At 33.1% G+C, this 17,388-nt stretch overlaps 1 protein-coding gene across 5 annotated transcripts in view; it reads right to left on the bottom strand.

Moving 5' to 3' along the window:
* The window catches only part of LOC124369024 (solute carrier family 26 member 6-like), a 73,687-nt gene that overhangs the window by 11,424 nt on the left and 44,875 nt on the right, over nt 1-17,388 (bottom strand). For all 5 annotated transcript variants that reach the window (XM_046826692.1, XM_046826697.1, XM_046826695.1 and 2 more), the window contains exons 5-9: nt 12,361-12,536; nt 11,680-11,844; nt 8,960-9,064; nt 2,540-2,673; nt 620-782 (exon numbers count right to left, since the gene is read on the bottom strand). In XM_046826692.1, the coding sequence (XP_046682648.1) occupies nt 620-782; nt 2,540-2,673; nt 8,960-9,064; nt 11,680-11,844; nt 12,361-12,536 (743 nt within the window). The remainder of the gene's footprint in view (nt 1-619; nt 783-2,539; nt 2,674-8,959; nt 9,065-11,679; nt 11,845-12,360; nt 12,537-17,388) is intronic.

Below are 17,388 nucleotides of genomic sequence, written 5' to 3'. Positions count from 1 at the left end.
AGACCAAGTACCTCGGGGTGATGATTGACGGCAAGTTTTCCTTCAGCGGGCAGGTACAGCGCACCGCAGATAAAGCCGCCAAGGCTGTTGCAGCCCTGGGCAGGCTTTTGCCCAACGTTGGAGGACCACTTCCTTGCATATGCCGCTTATTAATGTCAGTTCAATCTGTCTCTCTATATACGGAGCTGAGGTCTGGACCCACGTCTTGGAGAAACATGTTCACCAAAACCGGTTCTCACGAGTCCAGTGCCATGGAGCCCTAGTCAAGAGGATGTTGGACCTTCAGACTCATTCGACCATGGGTGGAATGGCAGCACGGTGAGGTTGATTACTTCGTGACCCAATTTCTCTCGGGCCACGGGCATTTTCAGGTCTATTCTGCCAGGTCTTATATCAGGCCAGCTTGGCGTGTTTATTCTGTCCTGACATGGCACAACACGACGAATGGAGGAGTCCAAATCAGTCACTGAATTCACAATTATGTCAATGACCTCTTTCCTCATAATCACTCTCCTGCAATATGCTCCAACCTCACATATATGAACATAAATATTTATACATATTTAAATTAAAATAATAAAACCAGAGTAAAATCTAAGTTTATTTTTTTTTAACTTACAGATGCCAGTAGTTCTTGATTTGCATCTACTTTATAATTATCCTTGCGTGCAAAAATAGATGCCATGGAGATGTTGATTGAGAAAGCTACGATTGCGATCACCAAACCATCTACTAATACGTTAGGTACTAGAACCAATGGAGGCACTTCTGGTTTGGGCAATCTGGAAAAAAATTTACCTTTTATTATCTATGTACCTTTTAAAATTATATTTAGGTAATAATCTTCTCAGAAAATCTAAAGGAACAAAAATTGTCCATCAGATAGCAAACAGTTGTCCCTGAATACTAATCTTGAAAAAAGTAGCTAAAATAATAGAGCAACATTTACAATTTTAAATTACCGAATGGTACACACGGATCCGATCATATATTTTACAATGTTACAATTGACAGAAAATAAAACTTCTGGCCAAACAAGGTTAACTGTTTTATCTTACACCAATCTTGTGGAAGATGGTTAATTTATCACCAATTACTGGTTTAATCAAATTTGTGATTTGCTAATTGCAGTGTTCAGTTGAATCTGCAGCCCTGATTCAGGATATCATGTATGTTAAAAATAGGATATAGGTGGGTTTGCAGAGTTTTACACCTCTCATCTGTCTAAAGGTCATTACTGAGGTTTTCAAATAAAAATTGGTTTAAGGTAATTTTCCATTTATGGGGTAACCGTGAGATAGCTATAAAATAAAAAAATTACATTGCTACAGTGGATTAAAAAACAGAACTGGCTGAGAGTGGGAAATCCCGTTCCTATTATCCACTCTCTTCCTTCTACAAAAGTTTCACCCTCCTAGCTCACTCAGTCATCTATTGGCATTGAAATTGGTTTATGATTTAATAGAGTAACAGAAAAATGCCAAACCTTCAGAAATGCCACAACTACACAGTAATGTAAAGTTTCTGTTAAAAAATACAGTACAGACACCTCTTTAGTGGCATAACAATTGTATTGTATTTATTCTTTATTGTACATATAGCTATTTGAGTGTACAGTAGGTTAAAAACTGCCATGAATACATTAAAAAGGGAACATACTTCAGAGGAAACAGCTTAATTTGTTAAAATTAATTCATGAATCCTTCACAAGAACAATGCTGCAACTCATTTCAAGAAATTTTAGATCAAGCACAACAGCCCTAACTTAGACCATCCACTCTAGTAGTTTTAATCCCTGTTATCATGTTGTTAGCCCCAAATTAGTACTGAAAGAAATCAGATTTGAGTTTATTAAAATATATTAAAATTTAATGCAACTAATTATTTCAATTATAAATTACTATAAGTATAATTTACTGTATTATATGAATTTTACACATTGTTTCATTGATCTTAAATTCTGAGGAAGAGAAATAAATATTGTGAACAATGTAACCAAAGAAATGGTTTTATTATAATTAAGCCATACTTTATATTGTTATAACCCTTCTATAAGTTGTATTAACAACAAGCAGTTTCCTTAAGTTATTTCCCCCCCTAAATTACTGTTAGGATTCCTAATTTAGATATTATACAGGTTTTGTCATCAATACATGAGACATCAACAACATGGTCTGTTTTGTATTGAATAAAAATATTTTTTACATATTTGGCTTACACCATTTTTTACACTTTACTTTTACACCTATACCATAACTTTATAAATAAAAATTAAAAACTTATAAGTTTAAAACAAATTTTAAAGCATGCCAAACAGAGGGAAATGTTGTCTGGAGACACTTATAAATTAAACTTATATTCCAATTCCATCACAACCAGATAATGTGTATAGTCATTGTCATGGATTTAAATGCATTTAACAAAATTAAAATTAAATCTTTCACAACTTTTAAATCAGAACAAAAAAATCAAATAAACCATTTGGTATCTAATGTATCTAAGTATCTAATGGGTTAAAGAACTGTTATTAACTACTGACCCAGTGGGAATGTCTCCAACTACAGAGATGTTGAACTTCTCTGGCAACTGGAAGTGCCGGGAGATAAGAGTACCAAGGACAACTATGATCAGTTCCATTGGCACTGGAAATTTAGACTTCTTCGACAATCTTGGCTGGAAAACAAACTGCTCTCAAATCTTTGCATAACTTCATAAATAATTTAGGATTTTTCAATAAAAAAATGATTAGCCTTGTAATTTCTGTGTATCTTTCTCTGTGTTTAAGAGGCTTAAGAAAGGTTAATAAAAATCAGCACACAATAAAAATGCGGTATTTTAATAAATTCGAAAAATATAACAACTTAGGTTAATACAGGATGTGTTCAAAAATTAATTAATGTTTTGAAATAAAAGTTTCCTTCTTTAAACTGCCGGCCCATCTCCCAATCGGTGGATCAATTGTTTTAAACATGAATTTGCCAAACATAAAACACAAGACTAATCAACTATTACAGTGTCATTCTGGAGATGATGAACCAAAGAAACAAGTGAACATGCACACAGTGCTGACAATAGCACTGCAATGGTGTTACAGTGAAACAATACTTACTTTCCATACTCACATTCCAACCAAGAAATACTCTAGTTTTGATCTTCAATTATACATTTTAGAGTGTTAAGATATTTTCAGTATTTTCTACTTGATTCCAAAAATCAATTATCATGTATGAATGTGTTAAAAACCAGAAGACAACCATTACATAATCCTACATTTCCATACTAAATCCTTTTAACTTACATATGACATCTAGTTTTACTATTTATTATATTCATAGTTTAACATTTTGTACTAGTATAATACAACACATTATTTAGCACTTATCACATAATGTTATGAGATTGTTCCAAAATCCACCTCTTACAATGGTGGTAAACACACTTAATTTTTAACATTTTTATATAATTTATAGCACACATATTAAATAAGGCCACAGTACCATAAATATAGTTATATAACATATAATAGAAAGCAATCTAAATGGAGACATAGTAAAACATATTTTGATATTCTTCCGTGTCATAGGTAGTTGAGTTTTTAATAGTATAAAAATGATAGACTGATCATTTGCTTTACAGAACCTCTCATATAATGTTTGAATGCTTTTTATCCAAGATAGTGTTATAGTATGATCTGTGATTTGAGTGAGTAAAAATAGGATTGGTGAATACATGTCAAATGTCTTGCTTTGTTGCAATTATTGTATTATATGATATTTGTATTGTGTGAGATTAGTCTAAGAAAATATTCACCATTAATTTATAAGGCAGACTTAGTAAACTATAAATAATATTTTGAAATGTTTACAACTACTGGAAAAAAATTATTTACCTATAAAAAATTACATATTTAGATCAGGCTAGTTGTTCTACAATTAGAATTGGGTTAGTTAGCTGAAAAAATACACTACATCACTGAATAAAACATTTTAAACTGAAAATAAATACAATTTAATTGAATATTATTTGTAATACAAGCGATAACATTTCAAAAATACATTAAACAGGTGAAAAGATATTTTTATTTGTTATTTTAACTAAGCATTTTGAAAATGTATGTAAAAATAAAGTTTTTATTTTACCTAAATAAATACTCCTATATTACCAGATGCTCAGATACGATATGTCAATAGCCTTTTTTACTTAACATACATAACTAAAACATTGTAATTGTGTTGAAAATAATTTAAGGCTAATTTGTGGCCAATTTGTGAGTAAAAGTAAACGCATTTTTAGATTTTCAACTGAGTCATCCCATGAAGGTATACAGCATTGATAAAAATTAATTAACCCTAGAACTGTTAATCGACATAATTATGTCGGTTAATACCGCTTTTGTGGTGTTAACCGTCAAAATTTTGTCGATCAAACATTCCCTCCTATAATTACTTTTTATAATATACTCCGGTAACGTATCGATATAATTCATGCACCATTGGATTCGGGAAGAAAAATGCTAAGGAACAGATGAGTTTTATTCCTCTTTGTATTATGGTTATGACGTAGCAAGCTTGTTATTTTGAAAGTAAAAGAAAACGAGACGCCGTTTGTTGTGACCGCCATATTGCCGCTGCCGTTCTGTATCACTTTCGTGCCGAGCTGTGGATATTTGTAAGTTTTAATAGTTTTACGCGTGTTTTAGTGTCGTATTTAATGTGTAGTGTGTTGTTTGATGTCGTAGTAGTGTAAACATATATATTTTAGAATAAATCAATTTCTATTTACTGAAATATGTATGAGAAATTACCGGCTTTGTGTAGGCTATGGCAAAATGACTTGGCTAAAATTCATTTCACATAGTTTGTTATTGTTTTCACTTACTAAACGTTATTTATAGCACTCTTTTAGCTCTGAAGTAACTATTTATTTTTGGTAAATAGATAGTTTTCACAATAAAATATATATTTCCTGTAATTTCTTTGGTTATATATAATAACTGTTTGGGTTATTCTCTATTTTTTTTAATATCTTTAGTTATATTTATAGTTTTCTAACTACATAATATTTCCTATTACTTATAAACCATAAATTTTGATATAGTACAAGCTTTAGAAACTATTTTATATTTTGCTGAATGAAAATTTTTCGCAAAATTTTTGAATAATGGCAAAATTTAACTTTTTTTACTTTTCAAAAAATAATTTATGGTAATTATTTCATTACTACTGTATATTCTATTTTATTCTAAGTAATAAAATATGCAAAATAACATGTATTCATAGATAAATGTATTTGAAAAACTTGTTTTACTAAAGTCTTACGTGTACACCCGATTTTCAGAATTTATACGCATCGCTGCTTTTTGTTCTATAGCTTTATGATGCTTTCATAAATGTGTATAATGTTTATGTTTTTCTGAAACTAGATAAAATTTGACACAGAATGGCTATCTCACTTATAAATATTTCTCACTATAACTTCATTTGCTAGGTATGGTCCCCCCCAAATTTAAGAAATATTTTTCGTAAATTTTATATTTGATTAAAAAAAGTGTTTATTAGAAAATTTTTGATGGTTAATTTTACAATATAGTGCAATTCTACGTTTAATTCTGAACACAAAAATATATACTCTTATTTATATTGCTTTTATTTTATATTTTAAATAATTTTTTTAAAAAAACCTTGCGCGAAGCTCCAAAACAGCCCGACACTACAGGATGAAATGACCGCCAGTTCTAGGGTTAATGTGCTAGCTAGAAATGTGCTAAGAACAGCTATTAACTAGAAAATAACTACTTTAGTACTGTTATCAAACTAGAATTTTGCTCTGAAACATTATTTTAGTAATAAATTAAATAAATTGTGTTTAACATGTTTACTGCGGGCGGAACCTTTAGGTTCCGCGCCGGCCGTACACATGGTGCGTTCGGGACCTTTCGGTTCCGCTCGGTTTATTCCGTTGCTATGCCACTCTGAGATCGACAGCACAGCGGTGTGGCCGATTGTTATTTTGCAGCGTGTTGTGAACGTTCTTGGTTAGCTTTTGTTGGCTTGGTGGAGATTGATCGCCATTACCGTACCGTGTACCTGTGTTTGAGTATTTGTAGTGTAATGTAGTGTTGTTATTATTGTTTTTTTAGTGTTTATTGTGTGAATAATGGCGGAATTGCCAGGACCTTCATGTTTAAATCCAGTGCCTGTGACTGACAGTGACTCTGACACAGACTCGACACATGACTCGAGCGACAGTGAACTTGACGCTGCGCAAGCGCATCAGTATCCCCTACCAGATGACAGGGAGGAACTTGATAGTGATGGTGAGAATGTAGTTTATAATTATAATTATGACTGGAGTAACACTACAATAGGTATGAGAGAATTGCCCTTTACCAAAGAAAATAAAATGCTAATACCAGTCCCAGGGAACAATGGTCCATATGATTGGTTTTCTGTAATGTTTGATGTGGTCTTATTGGAAAATATTTGCCGTTACACCAATGCATATGCTTGGGATGTGTTTGGACTTCCATCTTTAACTGCCAAGTCACGTATTAACAAATGGACTGATTTAACAGTCACAGAGTTGAGAACATTCATAGGCATTTTGTTGCATATGGGGACAGTTCGGACCAACAGGTTCAATGATTATTGGAGTAAAAACCGGTTTTTCAATTTTGTGTTTGTCAGAGAACAAATGAGCCGTGACAGGTGGCTTTTGATTTTGAGGTGCCTACACTTCTCAAAAAATACACAACAAAATGTTGATGAACGAGATAAGAATAGGCTAGATAAGGTGAACCTATTGATTAGCAATTTTAACAATACGATGAGTTCAATCTATTATCCTGGCAAACAACTTTCCCTAGACGAGATATCATGTTGTGGCGGGGACGTCTACTTTTCCGCCAATATATCAAAAATAAAAGGCACAAATATGGAGTCAAGTTGTACTCGTTGTGTGAGCCAGAAGGTCTTTGCCTAAAATTTGCTATCTACTCTGGAAAAGGAGGTGAGCTAGGTGGTGTCGGCCACTCCAGAAAAGTTGTTATGCACCTCATGAGTCAGCGATTGGGTGTTGGTCATGCGCTTTACATGGACAACTATTATAATAGTGTTCCACTTGCTGCAGAGTTATTGAGAGAGTCAACCTATTGCACAGGTACGCTTAGGGCTGACCGTAAATTTTTACCCAGAGATGTCACAGCAGCTGTTCTTAAAAAAGGAGAGACTGTGGCAAGATATGCAGAGGGCATAGCAGTGGCAAAATGGAGAGACAAAAGAAGTGTTCTTTATATTTCAACTGAGTTTGAAAACACCATGGGGATATCCCACAACAGAAAAGGCATTCCAAGGAACAAACCCCTGGCCATCATTCATTACAATGCCGAAATGTCTGGGGTGGACCGACACGACCAGATGATGTCGTATTATCCGTGTGAACACAAATCACTCCGATGGTACAAGAAGGTATTTATGCACATCCTGCAGATGAGTATAATAAACTCATTTCGACTTTTCAAAAAGTCTAACTCTAACTCTAAAATGCCTCTGTATGATTTTAGACTCGAGGTAATTCATGCACTGTTGCCTCCAAAAGAACGTTTGGAAATGCAGCCTGTCCAGCGAAATCCAAACAGGCATGTCATCTCAAGAATCGCCAGGCAGCCCAACCAACCGCGCATTTCAAGCGATGCAGACAGTGTAAGAAAGAAGGTCGCGAGACACGCACAGTTTATTATTGTGCAGAATGTAATGAAGAACCAGGTTTGTGTGCGTTGGCCTGTTTCGACAAGTAGCACACCTAAACTTAAAAAAAACTTGTAAATATTTGTAAATATTCTCTGTGCTAAGCAAAATGGTTTTATTAATTTTACTGCTAATAATAACTTGTATTTATGTCATAAGTGTTCATTCCTAGTGCTGAACATTCATGGAATGCTGCCGGAACCCATTGATTCCACAACAGTTTTTTTAATTTTTTGAACATTTCTATTTAATTCAATTCCTCGAAAGTGTTTGTACATGACATAAACTTGCAAAGAATTAATCATAGTGCGGTTTTGTGCGCCAAATAAAAAACTTTAGGTCGCTGACCGTTCACAGGGTGCTGCTGGGACCCTTCGGATCCACAACAGTTTTTATAATTTTTGAACATTTTAATTTAATTTCATTCGTTGAAAATGTTTTTATATGTGATTAATTTGCAACAAATTGAATATAGTGCTGTTTTGTGCGCCGAATAAAAAACTTTAGGTCGCTGACCGTTCGCGGGGTGCTGCTGGGACCTATCGGATCCAACAATTTGGCGGCCATCTTGGCAGTGACCAGATAACATCTGATGACTCCCAGTGTAATTTTCTGTATAACCATGTCATACGGTAAGTTAATCCACAAAAAAAATTTAGCACCTAGGGTAAGTTTAAAAAATTTTTTCAGCAGTGAATGTGTTAAAAAATGTTGTGATTAAAAGTAATTATGTTTTTACAAACATTGTTCATATTGTTGTTGAGTTTAGCTCCAGTTCACCTTCCTCTTAGTGCAGCATCTGGAATCTGATGCTGTCTCAGACTTGACTCCTGGAATCATGTTTGTCTGTAGAAATCCAAAAAAAGTTAGCAACAAAGAAGCTCAAAACGAACTATTTACATCATATTGACATCAGAGACACCTACAGTACAAAAATATAAAATATGTTTTGAGCTTCTGTGTCACTAACTTTTTTTAGATCTCTTCAGACGAACATAAGTCCAGATTCCACAAGTCAAATCTGAGATAGCGTCAGATTCCAAACGCTGCACTAAGAGGAAGGTGAACTGGAGCTAAATTCAACATCCACATTCAATCAATCCTTCCTTACATAGCTACATCATGTGTATGTTCATATTTAGTTTATACTTAATTTAAACTGTTATGCAAGCTAGCAGGTGATTATATTAGGCTAGAAATTAACAAAAACTCACCTTGATACATTGCACAAAGACTGTGAGTATTGTGACCACAGATAAAGTCATGGCTAATGCCAAGAAATTTGTCTGGTTTATCATTTTGATGAGATCAATATAAGTCTACAACAAACAAACAAAAAACAAGTTGAACAAAAAATAATAATTTTATGGATTTTACAGATAGTAGAAGCACATTTTTATCCAAACCAATTATGAGTCAAGGTTTATCATAATTTCATAGTAAGAAGTTGTGTTTGGCTGGAAACTACTATAAAACTCTATTAATTTCTTAGCATCCCAATTGTTATTGTTTTAATATTTGTAAGTTTAATCAAATATTTCTTATTTATTAAACAACCCACAATATTCATTTTAAGTTCTAAATAAGATATTGATTTACAAATTTAATTTTAATTCAAGCACTTGTTAACATGAATATTACGACAGTTTAATAAATTCTAAAAAATAACTAAATACTATTCACATAAGTTATGTGAACAATCCTTTCTGCATAAATAACAATCTGAACACATCTGCCCTTATTTAAACAATCTATGTCATCCGTCACTGTAAATGAGTATTCAGGTTAAATATTATAAAGGAGTGTTGATTGTAATGGCATAAATAAAATACAAAACTATAAATATAACTGAATAAGCAAGGATCAGATATGGTATTGGTTTGAAAGGTGCTAGTTAGAAGCAAAACTAGCCTGACAAAAGCCAGCCAACCTTGATCTGAGATAAATTTCTGGTATTTGTCTCAAAGGTGCAAGTGATAAACAATTACTGCAACCTAGAATGTTATTCTTCTTGACCGTAATTTTTTTCATATTAACCGAATTCAAGAGATCAAAGATATAAGCAAACTTGGAAACTTTTACCCAGCTCTTCTTGAATAGATGTCTACTTCTGGTACTAAAAATGGTCTCAGAGATCCAAATGAGTATCCTCAGCAATCTTCTACCCAGTCATGCCAATCAAAGATCAGTTTCTGGTGTTATTTATTTGCTTTTCTGGTTGTTAAATAGGTTCTAATATTAACATAATATTAAACAATCTTTGAATCTTTCAACCCACTCATTAAGTAAAAGGATCAGTTTCGGATTTACTTGGTCTAAAATATGTAAGTAGTAAGGCATGTACACAATATTCCAAAGAGACCTTCCTGACCAGATATTAGTGTCTATAATTTGTTTACCTTATAATATCTAAGTATTAAGGAATCTTCAGATTTTTTTTTCTAACCCAACCTGATTAGAGATATGTGGTAGCTCTCTTAAAAAATGTGTTTCATATCCATAAACCAATTTGGATTATCATAAATCAGTCTGTTCGAAGAGGCTATATAACTAATCCGCTAAAATATTTACAAATCAAACGAGTTACCCAAAAAACGGAATAAGAATAAACACTATAACTATGGACCTATACTAATCCTGACTAATTTTCTAAAATCTTAAAGAATTATTTTATGCTTTAAAGCTTTCTACAATTGAAATATTAAAACATTTCAAGAGCAACACTGCCACAATTATAACAAAAGGCACAGGAATGATTTACAACACCCTCAGGTTCACACTGTTTGGGAAATAAGGCAGAAAATGTAGTATAGATGAAATAAAAAAAATCTAACCTATTAAAAGTTGAAGATGATACTTATTGAACTCTTGTAAAAATACAGTGTTTAAAATTTTCCCTTCCAGGTATTTGACCATAGAAGCGTGCATAATCAGAAATCTCTATAAATGAAACAAATACTCTCTCAATGAAAGGAGTAGGACTTTGGAGTTTCTATGAATTTGACTTTCACCACAATAGCTAAGTTATCTCTCTTACATTACCAGTAGTATTCAAGCTTCAGTACTTGTCAAAGCTTTCCACTGTTGATCATAATTTTTATTAGAGATTTTCAAGTTCTTCATTTAGATCTATGTTACTTAGTGAGAGTAAAAGAATAACACTTTTAATGATGCATAGATGAGAAGATAATGTGAAGAAGTTACACATTTATTCATCAACACTTCTGATAAGGAAGACTATCTAAAAATCCACAACACAAAAAACAGTTGCCTACTTTTTAGAGAATGGTAGTGTCATGGATTGTGTCAAAACTGGACAACAAACTACAGTGACATGCCTCGCCAGATTTTCTTCAGTCTTTCATTGAAAATCTTAATGAGTCAGTTAGATGTCCAATAGAATATCATAGAATATTTTCTGAATAAGGTTTTAAAAAGGTTTGATTTCAGAACATACCAAGAACATCTGGTCTAGGAACTGAATTAAAAACAATTATGACCAATGGCTTGAATTTTGTAGAATTGTTATGAATAAAATGAACCAACACTAAATACTTTTTAATGATTTTATATTTCTAGATAAGATGAGATTATGTAAAACGGCAGAATTAACAGACATAATTCCTGGTACTGGAACAACAGCAACCTGTACTGGAACATGAAAGCTGCACACAATGCCCACAAAAAGTAAAACTTTGAGCAGGTATTGTTACAAAAGAAATTGTAGGACCATTAAAAGGTAGCAACCTGTTTTCAGGGTTTATCATCATCTTGTATAATGGATAACTGCATAAACATTCTGGCAAGACTGCTATTTTGTGTTACGTATTCTATATTATTATTGACAATTTTATCCTTTCTTTGGATTTGTTTTAATTTTTTTAAATTAAATCATTTAGAATTTGAAGTTTTACAATTATGAAATTCTACTTACATAAATTAATTTTAGAGGCCCGGCATGCCGAGGAATTTTTATTCCAAAAACATGTTTAATTTGTGAAGTGAAGACTAGAACTGAAGCACCAGTAGTGAAACCACTAATAAGGGTGTCGGACATCAGCACTGTCAATGATCCCAGCCTGCAGACCCCAAGAATTACCTGCAACCAATCACAGTTGTTTAACTTGGAAAAGCTGTGAAAAAAACACATTTTTAATTTAAATAACCAGTATTTATATATCATTAATGATTAATGCTGTTACACAATTTGCTTCTGTATATCACTAACATACCATTTATAAGAACTGATGGTTTTAGATTCAATAGTTTTATATTTTTATACCGTTGTAGGAAGAAGTTTACTAATTATAAACCATCCTTTCCAAAACTCACCTTCAGAGTACAAAATATGTAGTTTACTATTCAATGATACAAAAGTAAGTATATTTCTTTAACTCATTGAGAAAAAAACTCAACAGTATAGTTAATAATAGTAAATTCTTCTTTAAAACTTAAATACAATGCTCTTCTAAAATATACTTTATGGTGACCAAATTGTTGTTGTAAATTAGGCCATGCAAAATATACTTAACTTAGGTATAAAATGAAAATGTTTTCAGAATGGAATCTATCAGAGCAATTAGTACTAAACTAGCCTGGTGCACATTGTACTTGCCTGCCAAATACCCACAACCAAACATACTACAGTGGCAACTTGTATAGGAGTGTACAACGGCAGAGGAGAATCAGAGAATGTTTCGCTTGAAGTAGAGTTGGATAATAGAACAGCCGAAGGTGTAGAGTAACGTAGTACAGGCTTGCTGGCCATCATACACACTACTGCAAATGTACCTGGACAAATATTAAATGCATAAGAGACACTTTAAATTTGTAGTACTGATAATATATTTTACAACAGCATAAACTAGACATTTTAATCACACTTTTTGAACATAGCTAGGAATAAAATGAGCGATGTTTATAATATTTCTGCCCCTGACTCATTTTTATGAGACCACTTTTTGTGTGTAGCAAAATATTTTGAGTTTAAATTTCTTTCTATGGTCTCAATGCAAAGGAACACGACTAAACTAAACTAAATTATTTATATACAACACAGAGAATTTAGGTAGATGATTAAGTTTCTAGTAGGAAGAAAATAATATAATATACGAGATCTGTCCAAAAAGTATCCGACTGTCGACCAGTAGGCGGCCGCGGCGTAACCGGCCAGAAACGCTGAAAATGTTGAACGTGTTCGTGCAGCAATTAATGAAAAACGTCGATTGACTGTCCGAGAGCTGGAAGAAGATTTAAGAATAACAAAATCGCCAGTTTGTCACATTTTACACGAAGATTTAAAAATGAACCGTGTTTTGGCAAAATTTGTTCCTCGGCTGCTGAAAGAAGACCAAAAGAACTGTCGACTTTAAATCACACAGGCCAATCTGGATTTGATAAAAAGTGACCCAGGGCTATTTAAAAACGTTATTACTGGTGATGAGTCATGGGTTTATGGCTACGACCCTGAAACAAAGGCTCAATCTTCACAGTGGAAAACTCGTGAAGAGCAACGGCCGAAAAAAGCAAGACAAAGTCGAAGCAATGTCAAGACAATGCTGACAGTTTTTTTTGACCAGGACGGCGTTGTTCATCATGAATATGCTCCAAGAGGCCAGACAGTGAATAAGGAGTATTATCTTGAGGTCCTAAGGCGGCTACGAGATGCAGTGCGAAGGAAACGACCTGAACTGTGGACAAGCCTCAAATATCATTCAGCGTTTTTTGGTCAAACACAACATCAACCAACTACGACAGCCTCCCTACAGTCCTGACATAGCTCCTTGTGACTTTTGGCTATTTCCGAAATTAAAAATTCCTTTGAAAGGAAAAAGATGTGACGATGTTCAACAAATAAAACAAAATGCGACGAAGGACCTGTTAGCCATTCCGCAAAATGAATTTAAGGAGTGTTTCCGGAAGTGGGAGGAGCGTTGGAATAAGAAGTACTTTGAAGGGGACCAGATCGCCGTTGCCGCAGAGTAACGTCAGTTCATGCCAGACGTCAAGGTCGGATACTCTTTGGACACATCTCGTATTATTAGATGAACTATATGAGTAAGCATTAATGAATAATCAACATATATATATATATAAAACATCTCAAAATACTAGGTGTGTTCAAAAAGTATCGCGAATTTTGAATTTTCGCGGGTTACGTATATTCGAATTTCGATTATTTTATGGCGTTATGTTGGTACATATGTCTCTCACTTATGTTGACAATTTCGGCCATTTTGAATGTTCAGTTAATTGTTGACAGCTGCTTTGCTTGCACGTGTTTTGGTTCGACTTCGATTTTTACCTATTCAAAAAAATGGAACAAAGAACCTGTATCAAATTTTGTGTGAAAAACTAAATTAAGTGCGCGGATGCATTCCGAATGTTGACTGAGAAGCTAATTTGGACAAAAGCAACATTTATCGTTGGTACAAAATGTTTTCAGAAGGTAGAGAAGATGTGAACGACAAAGAGCGTGCCGGACGCCCGAGCACTTCAACAACAGACGAAAAAATTGAAGAAAATGTTATTGGCCAATCGTCGAATCACCGTTAGAGAAATTGCCGAGGACCTAGGCATATCGATTGACTCGTGCCATTCGATTTTAATCGATAATTTGGGCATGAGATGGGTCGCCGCAAAATTCGTACCAAAATTGCTCAATTTCAATCAAAAACAGCATCGCATAAACATTGCTAATGAGATGTTGGAATCTGTCCATGACAATCCGAATTTGCTCCAGAGGGTCATAGCTGGTGACGAATCGTGGGTTTATGGTTATGACGTGGAAACCAAAGCTCAATCATCTCAATGGAAGCTGCCGCATGAACCAAGACCGAAAAAAGCACGCCAAGTTCGGTCGAATGTGAAAGTTTTGCTTCCAGTTTTCTTCGATTGCAGAGGCGTGGTGCATCATGAGTTCTTGCCACAAGGTAGAACGGTGAATAAGGAATATTACCTGCAAGTTATGCGCAATTTGCACGAAGCAATCCGCCAGAAATGCCCGAATTTGTGGAAAAACAAAAATTGGCTTTTGCACCACGTAACGCCCCTGCTCACACATCACTGCTTGTACGCGACTTCTTGGCCAAAAACAACAAACTAATGATACCGCAGCCACCGTATACCCTTAGATCTGGCCCCCTGTGACTTTTTCTTGTTCCCGAAACTGAAGAGGCCCATGAAAGGACGACGCTAAGCCACGATTGACGAGATAGCGACGGCATCGAAGGAGGAGCTGAACAAGATACAAACAAATTATTTTTTTGAAGTGCTTCGAAGATTGAAAAAAAACGTTGGCACAAGTATATAATATCCCAGGGGGATTACTTTGAAGGGAACAAAATAGATATTCACGAATAAATAAATAATTTTTGAAAATACACAAAATTCGCGATATTCTTTTTGAACATAGGTTGTATATTAAAGTTCTTTTCGTTGGTGATTTAATATAATTAAATTCTACTATACTTATTTCTGGTTTTACAGGGCATAAACAACACAAGTTTAAGTTTCTGGACATTTTGCTAAGGAATAAATTGCTGATTTTTTCCCAACAGGCAAATTGGTATGATTTTTAATATTTTCATATCAATGACATTAGAAACTGACCCTTATTTCTACATATATGATTATCAAACAATAAACCCCAGAGCACATTATGTCCATACAGTTTCTTATAAAGTATATTTACGCAGTTGTTACTAAGCGATCAGCACAGTAAATTAGAACAGATTTGTATTGTTAATTACTTACTGATAAAAATAAAATATTTATCAAGGATATTGATCATCATTTAACAACAATGTATGTTATTACTTCAACAACAAAAGTTTTATACAAAATTCATTTGTCAGCCCCAAGTTTGGACAATATCATGACTTTCTAATATCCAAGTTTTTATTCTACTGTGAACTATTGAGGCCAGGAGTTTCAGTGTAACAGCGTTTCTAGCATTACATTGTCTAATGTCTACAAAACATAATAATAATTGGATATCAACGTTATTTCATTTTAATTGATTGAGTTTAAATCTGTACAACACATTTAATTTTCATGTTTCCTGTTGTGTGTGAATTCGAAGAGAAAACAGATTGATAACATTAGTATTTTTGAGACAAGATTTATCATAAAAAATGTGCAGTGTATAAATCTACTAAATCAGATGAATTGATTGAGTTTAAATCTGTACAACACATTTAATTTTCATGTTTCCTGCTGTGTGTGAATTCGAAGAGAAAAAAGATTGATAATATTAGCATTTTTGAGACAAGATTTATCATAAAAAATGTGCAGTGTATAAATCTACTAAATCAGATGAATTGATTGAGTTTAAATCTGTACAACACATTTAATTTTCATGTTTCCTGCTGTGTGTGAATTCGAAAAGAAAAAAGATTAATAATATTAGCATTTTTGAGACAAGATTTATCATAAAAAATGTGCAGTGTATAAATCTAATAAATCAGATGTCCATAAATTACTCTATCAAACCACCAGATTATTTGTCAAGTCAAAATGAAGAAGATACGTCACATAAAGCCTATTCCTATCTTGCTTAGTTTACTGCTTGTCTGTCTGTTCTGTCTGTGCATTTTATCCTGTAAAATCAATAATTATAAAACAGTTATATTGCATTTTGGCATGAATATATAATATTAGAAATTAAAAAAATTAAAATAATACAAATATATACACATATATATACTCTTCACTGAGTGTTCTCTTTTATTCTTCAATTTGTACATATATCTAAGTAGTTAGTTGTTCTTCAGAGTATTATATAGAGAGTAATTTGTATTCCTTTCAAGAACATGATATCCTATTGTTTGAAAATATTTTTCAATATTGATTTATAGTGTTTTTAACTTGCATCAAATCAACTAGAGATGCTTTTTCAAAACAGAATGTTTTCACAGGTTAGCACAAAATTTATTTGTTTACTTTTTTGAAATTTTATGACTTTGTGCAAAATAAAATGAAGAATTCATTGGTATAATCAATTGTGTGCCACTTCCTTTTCACTTGTGTATCATAAATCAATCTAAAAAAATTAATAAATAAAATCTAACTTTTATTTACTTATTATTTAGGTAAAAGCCAAAATTTAAAGTAATACAAACTACAGTTTTAAAATATTCCAACTATCTAGAAATAAAATAAAAATATCAATTTCAATTTATCCATTGGAAAGGATAGATTTTGTCCAAAAGTGACTTGCACTGATGATACAGACGTGTGAATGCTTGCCACTTCCAATATAAATGCCAAACATTTGGAGTGGCAATAAAAGGTTTAATATCTACTCAGGTGGTTAGGTATTACAGCTAAAATATATATCATTGTATATATATATACCCTTTGGCTTGTTTTGTAAATACCTCCTCTGCATCACAACTTTGATGTCTTGGGGAGTTTTAAACTTGAAAAAGAACACAAATTCATTAAATGTATATCATATTTAAAGTCATATTATGCAACAAAATGTTGGATAATTTTTATGTTGTTCCTTCCTTGGTTATTCTGTTAGTAAAAGAATTAATGAAAACCAACAGTAGCATACACAATATTTAGTAGTATGGTGACCAACATCATGATGTGGTGGTAATTAAAACGTCTACTTTTCATTTCACCAGTTCAGGTT

The sequence above is a fragment of the Homalodisca vitripennis genome, chromosome X, assembly GCF_021130785.1.
Source record: "Homalodisca vitripennis isolate AUS2020 chromosome X, UT_GWSS_2.1, whole genome shotgun sequence".
Taxonomy (NCBI): Eukaryota; Metazoa; Arthropoda; class Insecta; order Hemiptera; family Cicadellidae; genus Homalodisca; species Homalodisca vitripennis.
The sequence above is the reverse complement of the archived record's forward strand: the minus strand, read 5'-3'. Positions and strand labels throughout refer to the sequence as shown.